This window comes from Micropterus dolomieu, linkage group LG10, assembly GCF_021292245.1.
Source record: "Micropterus dolomieu isolate WLL.071019.BEF.003 ecotype Adirondacks linkage group LG10, ASM2129224v1, whole genome shotgun sequence".
In the NCBI taxonomy this organism is placed as follows: Eukaryota; Metazoa; Chordata; class Actinopteri; order Centrarchiformes; family Centrarchidae; genus Micropterus; species Micropterus dolomieu.
Genome location: NC_060159.1, coordinates 25,356,329 through 25,366,422, shown reverse-complemented (window position 1 = coordinate 25,366,422; position 10,094 = coordinate 25,356,329). Strand labels below are relative to the sequence as shown.

Here is a 10,094-nt window from a genome sequence, read left to right as displayed (position 1 = left end):
AAAAAAAAAATTACTCAAACTGATTAATCGATTATCAAAATAGTTGATTTAATTTAATAGTTAACTAACTGATTATTTGATTAATCGTTGCAGCTCTACTCTCAACCCGCCAGGTTTATTAATCAATGTACTGTCTAGGGATGCAACGATTACAGATTTTGTTGGTACGGATAATCAAGGTTTCACAATTATTATGCATTAATTACTAGTAATAAACTGATTTTTAATATTTAATTATAATTATATTTCTATAATATATAAGTATTATTACTATAAGATGAATATTAACTTTATTTATCCGCCATGGAAATTGTTATTGAGGAGGGTAATAAACTGTTAATGTCTTCAACTCTTCATCCATTGGTATAAGTTTTAGTGAAAATGAGGAACATCTCTCATGCAGTGTTATTAATAATAACAGAAATGCAAGTTCAAACCCCCATGGCGCGGCACAAGCGTCGTAGCGCAGCAGGACTGTCGTTGCGGTGGGTCTGAAAGGTTACATCTGCTTTGTATTGTTAACGTTGCACTGAAAGCTCGAATCTCACCGCTACGGCACTGACATGCTTATATTTAATTCCCTACCAACTTGCCATTTAACTCAGTTATTATGTACCTTTACTTGGGCATGCAAAGATGGGTGGTCATCCCGCAGGTGCTGCATCAAAAAAAGCAACCTTTTAACGGCAAGTTTTTGAACGCCCTGGTCAGTGTTGATGCAAATAAAAGCTTCGCAGTTTGGTCCATCTGCCATAGTTTAGCCAGTGTACAGTAGTAGCCTCCATGTCTCTGATAAGCACGGCACTTCAAGCTGGTGCACCGCTCGTGTAACTTTGCTTCCGTTTTGTGTTTTTCATTAAATGCAGCAGAAACACTCGGTGTAGCGGAGCCTGTACAATTAATTAGGCTAAGTGATGTTTTAAAGTTAATAGTGAAATCCGGTAATCGCTGCATCCCTAGTCATCTTACACAGTGAGAAACAAACTGCTGCTCATCCAACAACAACTAGGGCTGAATCAGCATGAGATTTTCACGGTATGATAACCATCATAGTTTCACGGTTCACGGTATTACACAATTATTATAATAATCAATTACAGAGAAAGTGACATCAAAAGGTTTTTGGTTGAACAAACACAAAATATTATGTTCGTCTAGACATGAAACTTGAAATATATCTTTTTTAATAATACAAATACAATAGAACTCAATGACGCTGATAAGAACATGGTACATGGTATAACAACTGCACTTGTTATACCACGGTATACGGTGAGACCGCTGCAACCCTAAACACACAGCTGTGAAGCAGGAAGTGGGGAGCGCTGACACTGCAACACCGACCAGGAAGTGACATTCCCTGTGAGAAGATTTTTCCTCAGTCAGTCAATGACTAGAGGCGACAAGAGAGAAGTATTACAACAAGGCTGCATGTGAAAGGTGATGTTGGTTAGTCTGGCCAATACTGTGGTCCAGAGCAAAATATCTCAACAGGCTGGATCACGAGTCAAAACAATCAATAAATTCATCCAACAACCAACCAGCCAATCAGTCAATCAAGGAAAATACAGTGAGAGTTACTGGAAGAAGTTCAAATGAGAGCATCATTGGGTTTTTCTCTCTGCGCCATCATGCACTGCAAAACAGGTGAACATATCGGTTTTGCAAAGAGGTTGTGTGTGTGTGTGTGTGTGTGTGTGTGGGTGTGAGTGTGAGTGTGAGTGTGTGTGTGTGTCAGCGGTGGGCTAGAAAATGTATTTAGTGCAGTAAAAACAGGTGGTGCATTAAGTGCAAGCGGTAAAACCAGTAGATGGTGAGAGATAAAAGTCGAGCTGAGAGCAGATGCCGGAACTACATGAGAATCAGCCGGTTACTACGAAACTCTGCGTCCAAATCCAAATCAGCTGAACTAGAACAATTAGTCAGTTTGAATCTGAACCAATCAGATTAAAAAAAACAGTGTGATGTTTTTTTTAAAGGATTTAGGAAGATTTAAAAGGAACACAGAGACCTTTTCTCCTATGACTTTGAGATCTCATAATTCTGAAGTCTTTCATCAGAATTACAAGATGCTAAGTCATACTAGCTTTGCAATAACTGGTCACGACTGCAAAACTGAAAACCTTTCTGTGGAACCTTTCACGTTTTATTAACACATTAAAAAATAAAATAAAAATGTGGGACGTTTTATCGTAGTTACGGCCTGGTTAGAGTAGCTTTTAAAGCGGAAAACATTATTAATGCCAATGGATTCACCACGATTGGTGGATTTTACTTCGGTGAACGCACAAATCTGCACAGTTCACCAATACCAAGAGAAATTGTTTGCAGACAGTTCCGAGAAAAGAGCAAGCGGACACCTGCAGGTCTAAAAATCGTTCTCTTCTTCAACACAGCATGATGTTCATTTATAGTCCCATTTAGAAGAAAATAGACATTAAAGCAGGTTATGCTTTAGGGCGTGGCTACCTTGCGATTGACAAGTCGCAACTATGGCGAACTGTCAATCAGGATAGAGGCGAATATCAGCTGCACCGTGTATATTTGACTCGCCGTGAACTTGTTTTAGGGTGCTGTCGGGGTTTTCGAACTTTGACCCTTTCAGTGTTTTTTCAGTTCATGAAAGTTAATTATGACATTGTGGTCGCCTAAAATGTTCTTGTTCTGCGTTTGACTGCACTAAAAGAATCTCTAAGGAGTCGGCTGCTCATTTTTCCAGTTAAGTAACTGGAAAAGAGTCAATTATTCAAATACATCTTTTTATTAAACTCTTTCAACTCATTCTGCTTTTCCCGCAGCGGTAACTCTTAATAAAATTAAATGATGTACAATCCTGACATCAAAAAGCCAAGGATAAAGTCAACGGCTCAGTACAGAGAAAATAGAAAGAGCCTCAGAAAGCACCAGCATCTTCCCGGCTGGCTTATGTTAGCAGTTAGCTCGCCAGCTAAGTTCACCAATGGCAGTAGTTCACTAAGACACAGTGCAAGTTGTCAGCACATCAACAGGCCTCTAGAGCCAAATATGTGGCGAAGATAAGGCATGAACTTGGTCAGTGCCTTAAAGATGGGTTAAGCAATTTATTTCAGAAGAATTTCCTTTGTTATATTTGTTTAAATTCTCTTTACATCCCGACAGAAATCGATAAATAAAATGCTCTGACACAGAAATGAAAAGAAATCCGCCAGCCAATCATCGGGCTGGATTATGATTTGCACTCTGGCCCTACATGAACATGTGGAATAGCTTTGGATTGGAGGCTTGAAGGGAGGCAATGGGCGTTTTTCGGTTTGATACTTTTAGCTAGCCGTCTCTTGCAAGTTATCCAACGATGCTGACCTCAGCTTTAAGTTAAATAAGAGAACTGTATCTTAAAGCTCCTAGAAAACTGTCTCATCATAACAAGACCTCCTGATTATAACAAGACCTTTGTCCTGTACTTATGAGACAAGGACCTTGTAATTTTATGTTTTCTCAAGATTACTAGAATGCTTATGTTTGTAACAAACATAAGCATTCATGACCTCCAATCAGAGATCAGAAGCCAAATTAAATTAGCCAAAATGTACCTTCTGATCCACGATGGAGCAGACGAGCTCCCTGACAGCAGACAGCGAGTGGTCTCCGGGGTCGAGGGTGACCGTCTCTCTGGTGAGTCCGATCTGAAGCAGGAACGAGACTCCATGGACGGAGCATCGTGAGCTTGTTGGGCTGGGGGCCGTCTGGCTGCCGTTGGACAGCCGGCTGCAGAGGGTGGCGGGCGGGCTGGGGGATGGCGACGGGGTGGGTGGGGCCGCATGCGGAGGGAGGGCTGGGAAAGAACGCGGCGAGGCGGGCGGTGGCGGCGGGCTGTTGTCGGCTGACATTGTCTGCTATCTGTGACGTCGTCCGGGCAGGAGAAAGGCGGCGTAGGTCAACGACATCCAAAGAAAGTGTCCGACTGCTCGGGTTTGTTGGTTAGCCGAGCGTTTTCTGTCCCCTTGTTTGGCTCGATTCACGTTTCTCACCACTAAAATCCTGCGAGAAAGGTTTCCTCTTGCTGCCGGGCATCTCTCATGTAGAAAATATCTGGAGTAAAGAGCTCAGGATCCTGGGAAGTTCAACTTTATAACACAGTTAAATCATCAGGCCTCCTGCTGGGTGGAATGGTGGGACGACTTGTGAGCAGAAAAACAACCACGAAAGTCTGCAGATCTGCAGTTTCTCTTTAGCGTTTCCACAAGCCGCATCTGTTGAGAATCAAAGACATTAATGAATACATTTACAAAGGTTGATCTCCTCCTATGTATAAAACATATTTACAGTTTGAATAGAACTGTTGTAGTTAATCCCTTTACCATAAAGTAGTTTGGTATCCCTGCAATAACTTTTAAACTCATCCATTAACTTAGTCTTCACAAATTCAACTACACAAAAGGTCATTGATGTGTGAAGTGCAGTAAAGTCATTAAAAAGTATTATAAAAATGCATTTACTCATTTTTAGAGCTTCCAACTACAAACTGTATGTCCCGTTGGCCTTTCTCTTTAGATTAGTCAAACACAGAAAACCTTGTCCCATATCAGTCTTCTTTCAAATTAAAGTTCAGAGAAATTGACCCTCAGAAATCAGTAATGGCATAAGTCAAAAAATTCCTACGCTCACTTCTATATTACTGCGAGAACTATATCACATCATAGCACAGTCTCATTTCAAATAGTGCCAAATCCTATACCACGCAGAGTTTAGGTGTCCGCTGTAGAAACTATAACTCTGCAAGAACATTATGGTTAACGTTTGATTTGTTAAACATCTGCTGACCATTAATTAAAATCTGGGATCAACCACATTATCAAAAAGACAAATAAACACATTTTCTCATATTATTCAGGCTAATTTGGGTGAACGGTCCCTTTAAGCCTTTACAGTTAAAACAGACAGGAAGAAGTGCCATGTGTATTATTACATACAGCAAGTCTGAGCTTCCCTGAACCTACTCTAACAAATGCTCATATCAAACTTATGGCCCATCCCAAATACTCCAGATTTTAAGGACACATTAAAATCCATGTGACTCATGATGATGAACATAAATGTGACTCTTTTTTTTTTTTACCCTGTGACCATTAATACTCCTGCAACTTTATTCTCTGTATTGTTAGTCATGTTTCTCCCCGTTGCTCACCTGTACTTGCCAGGGGACCAACAATAACGCACACAACACCAAATCCTAATAAATAATAATAATAATAATAATAATAATAATTGCACGGTTGATTTTCACACGTGCAGCTTATCTCTGCTAGTAACATCTGGATTTTCGCTCATTGAGGAAGAGATGTTAAAATAACTTATCTATAACTGCATAAAGTTTGAACATAAAGCAACAGGCTGCGCTCCTGCAGGTTGTTTTTACTAGATTCACACGGATAAAAAGAGAAGTTAAAGCCACCGTTACCTCTGAGAACAGGGCGGTTTTTCCGCTTCCATCGGCGCAGTAGACGAGATGAAATATCTGTGTGTTAAACTCCCATCCAGCGGCAGCTCGAACCGGTCCACGGCTGAATTTAACGAGCACCGCCCCGGTTCGTCCGCTGTTACTCGGTCCCCGGGCCTTGTGCAGAGAGACGGGATGGGGTAACTAAAAGAAGGCAGATTTAAACGTTCAGACTTCTTCTTGTCTCGTTTGTCCCCCAAAACTTCCCGGACATGCAGCGGATCAACGCAGCTCCAGCTTCATGCGGATCTGATTATCGCAGCGACAAACACACAGAAACAAACTACCGCTCGCACCGGGGGAGGGAGGGAGGAGCGACGGGAAGAGGCCTCACTCTGACGGCATTTCCAGGGACCGGACTACCGGTGTCTCTGCAAACAAACACAACAAGTGAGCTAAAGTGAAAAAAATTAATAAATAAACGGAAAGTCCTATTAAAAGGTACAAAATATGTATAAGATAATAAATAAATGGGAAATAAAATGTACTATGCCTACAATATTTAGATTTGCTCAGTTGTCAATAGATGAGGCACCACTGTCCAAAATGATCATTTTGCTTCAATTCCTCAATTTTCACATTTCAAGTTGCAACTATTATTACCATACTTTCATAAAATTTACAAAAAATCTTGAATAATATAAATAAACATTATTATTTGTTTGTTTTATACCAAGTCAGTTAACTGGCAGATCACGTAAATTTAATCTTTGTTAGCTTTTTCCATGTAAAAGTTCAAACTGTCCATATTGAATTGTATATCATTTGAACCTTTGTTTTCTGTTTTCAGAAGTTGGCTATTTCATAAAACATACATTTGCAAGAGATGTTTTCATGTGACAAACAGTGTTTATGCTGAGTGTGTTGTTATTGCGTTAGCTAATCTTTACCCGCCATTTTCTAAAACATGTAAGACATGTTTCCTCTACTCCAAGTCATTTTCCTTGCCCTTCAAGGCAATTAGAGCTTCATCATTTTACACACATTTACAGAGGTTTTTTTAAAATAGCTTTTATCATTCTCATTTTATGTGGTATTTTAAAAATGTGGGGGGGAAAGGGTCAGTCACACATATATATTTTGAATAAATCCATGTAAAAACAATATTGTTATAAACCGTTCTGTAAATGTGACTCTTATCAATGTGTGAGTTTGTTCTACTCGTGTCTGTGTGGGTTTCCTCCAGGTGCTCCAGTTTTCCCCACCATCAAAAACATGCTAGGTTTTTCAGGGAGTGTCATTGATCAGTGGCTCTGATATAGATCTGGAGTTGGTCCCCGGGCTGCTCCCTTGAGGGATGGGGTTAAATGCAGAGAATGAATTTAGCTACATATACAGTATGTGTATGTATATGTACCTTTACATCCCTTTTTCTGAAAGGTCATCTCACAATGTTTCACAAGAAACAAAAACTTTTTGAAAGGTACAAACATCCTTTTTGTTTGAATAGAAACAGTCGCTATGTCACCAGCCACCAGACTCACATGTCCAGCAACTCCTGTTTAAGTTAAAATTACCAGTTTGATGGATTTGACAAGATCAGTATTGCAACCGTTTCTGCCTGTCTTTCCTATTAAAATGGGCAGCTGTGGTTCAGGGGGTAGAGCGGGTTGCCTGTTCAGACCGGCGGTTCAATCCCCAGCTCGTCCAGGCTGCATGTCAAAGTGTCCTTGGTCAAGATACTGAACCCTTAACTGCCCCTGGAGGCTGTTCCACAAGTGTATGAATGTGTGTGAATGTTAGTTTCTGTTTGAGCACTTAGGCTCAGTGTATGAATGTAGTGTAAAAGCGCTTTGAGTGGTCGCAAAGACTAGAAATGCGCTATACATTTAAACAAAAGGGATATTGCTCTTTAAAAAAAAAAGGTCTATCTATAAGTAGGAATGCTCCATGCTTTCTACAGAGGAACATAATTTCTGGCCACCATGTTAGGAAATAGTGACAGTTCACAAACAGGTTAAACATCTGATCTTCATCTACATTTCAGTGGATGAATGGATCTTTGGGGATTCTTGAATAACTTTAAACACTGTTGAACAGACAAACAAATGCCAGCTCTGAGAACATGAGGCACTTACTGAAGCTAAACTAAAGCTGGCTAGCTAACGCTGGAGGAAATAAATAGCTGAAATGTTCATACTATAGTATAGGCAGTGTGCAACATATATTAATGAGCATGCAAAGACAAACTCAAGCTGCCATTACTCTCTGAGGTACTGAGGGAACTTTTCTTTGTTACTGACTCTTTTATACCTCAGAGTGATGCATCTTTCTCATAGACAATCACTGCCTGGTCGCTGCCATTGAGTTTCATCAGATAAATCTGTGGCGCCATCTGCTGATGGAAACACTACATTACCTAAAGTACAGAAGTACTCATATTTTAGGTAAAATTAGCAGTACTGCATTCACATTTTTACTACAGTAAGAGCATAAAAAAAATACTTAAATTACATTAAATGTAAAAGTAGCCTGCTCATTTTGCAGTATGGGATATTTCAGAACAGTGTAAGTCATTTTATTGAATTATAATTATTGATGTATTAATATGTTCCTCTCTTTAATGTTGCAGCAGGTAAAGGTGACGCTGATTTCAACTACTTTATCTCCTGGGCAGATTATTGATCCCTGAGGGGAAATTCACAAAGTTTAATCTTTACTATTACATCGTACTTTATTTGTTGATTATATTTTCTATTATTAATCTGATCTGCAAAGTAACTAGTACCTCAAAAGTACTTAAATTCAGTCCTTACTAAGTAAATTTACTTAATTTCCACAAAAATAACTAGCATAAATGATGTGATGTGCGGTAAACAGACACAACCAGAGAGACACACACACATTTAAACTGGGTTAACAATAAATAAACAATCTTTAATTAAACAAAACCAATTAATGAGTGCACCTGTATAACAGTATATAAAAACACAATAACATTTAGTAATGTTTCAGTTAAAAGGAAACTTGAACAACTGTAGAATTTTAAGTCAAATATAAGTATTGATTTTCCAGTGGAGCAACATGCTTTCAGGCTCTGCAGTTCCCAAACACCACCATACCTTTTCCTGAGCTGCTGTGTGTATTATAACAACATCATCATGTTGTTCCAGTCTGAGGCACCTTTATCTGCATCCATTGTCGAGAGAGGCACTGCAGCCTGCTCAGGGTAAATACTGAGGGTCGGTTACCACGTTTCAACCTTCCTCTGACAGGAATCCCGACGCTGAGAGGTTGGCTGCGAAGAAAACATCTCATACAATGAAGGTCAAAGGTCATATGAGGGAAGGGGAGAGTGAAAGAGATTCAATTAATAGAAGAGAGAAATCCTGGACACACAACAAACAAATTGGTGGTCTTTTCTTCATGGAGGCACAAGTAATGGAGAGATTTTTCCTTTACGTTTACATGGTTATTTGTCAGGATTCGTGGAGGTAAGCACAGAGGAGGTGAGAGCCCAAACGCAAGACACCAAGGCAGAGATACAGTTCAGGGGATTTAATCCAACAGAAGCAGAATATCAGGCTTACAGGTAGTTGATTGGCATCCAAAAACAACAGGAGCAACAGCCAGAACACTCCTCCATACAACATAACAGAGTGTAAACACTGCAATGACCAGACACAGACTGAGGAAACAAACAAGTATATAAACACACATGGATTAACGAGCTGGGAGGGAGCAACACAGGTGACTGGGATCAGGTTAACGAAGCAGGCAGAGACAGCAGGGGGTAACAGAGAAGCAGGCCAGCAGAGAGACAGTTAACCCAGAACACACAGTACACAGACCAAAAGTAAACACTAAGACAGGAACTGAGACACAACTAGGACACGGGGCTGAGGTGCAGAGCTAAACCTAAGAGTCAAGACGGATACTTTAAGTAAACTTAAAGATGCGGATGAATAGCATAATAAACAAGGCTACACAGAATACATGACAGACAGGTATGAAGTGAGCTAAACAGAACCAGTAGATGAACAAGGGAATACACAAGACTAAACAGAGAACACAAGACCAGGAACCAAAACCACCAACAGAAAACATGGACCAACTGCTAGGGTTTAAACTAAACAGGACAGAAACAGGGAGTTAAACGCAAGGCGTTGGCAACACCACAAACATGGACCGGACTGATGACACAGAGTGGGTAAGGACGACAAGGTAACAGGACAACACTGACACACTCAACCACAGACTAAGATAACTGAACAGAAAAAAACAGAGAGATAATAACCAAACGGATAACAAATCAGGCAGAGCTCACAATGACATTAACAGACTGGACACAAGACAACAGACTGGACTGAACCCTAAAACACAACATACAAAATAACAGATACTGAATTGATCAAATATAACAAAGACTCACAGAGGGCAAAACTAAAAACATGGCCGACAGGCAGAATGTGACATTATTTATGTGTTATTAACGTGAAAAGAGTCATTCAGTATATCTGCACATTAGTAGGCTAATCACCTTAATTTGTTGTCAATCAGATGATTAATAACACTGACTTAATAATAATAACCTCTTCCTTTCCTGACTCTAAAATAGTTGAGGCATAATCTGCTTAAATTAAATAATGACAAAAACTACTTTAGAAATCTTTAAGAT

General features: G+C 39.8%; 1 protein-coding gene and 1 long non-coding RNA gene across 2 annotated transcripts in view; both read right to left on the bottom strand.

Moving 5' to 3' along the window:
* The window catches only part of LOC123978377 (serine/threonine-protein kinase D3-like), a 56,054-nt gene extending 50,300 nt beyond the window's left edge, over positions 1 to 5,754 (bottom strand). The window contains exons 1-2 of the mRNA XM_046061626.1: positions 5,438 to 5,754; positions 3,570 to 4,229 (exon numbers count right to left, since the gene is read on the bottom strand). Coding sequence (XP_045917582.1) covers positions 3,570 to 3,866 — 297 coding nt within the window. The 5' untranslated portion in view covers positions 3,867 to 4,229; positions 5,438 to 5,754. The remainder of the gene's footprint in view (positions 1 to 3,569; positions 4,230 to 5,437) is intronic.
* A 2,265-nt stretch (positions 5,755 to 8,019) lies between these two features.
* Positions 8,020 to 8,996, bottom strand: LOC123978384. The gene is made up of 2 exons (XR_006826932.1): positions 8,539 to 8,996; positions 8,020 to 8,104 (listed from the first exon to the last, which is right to left on the bottom strand). It is a non-coding gene; the product is annotated as an uncharacterized LOC123978384 (long non-coding RNA).
* Positions 8,997 to 10,094: the final 1,098 nt, after the last annotated feature.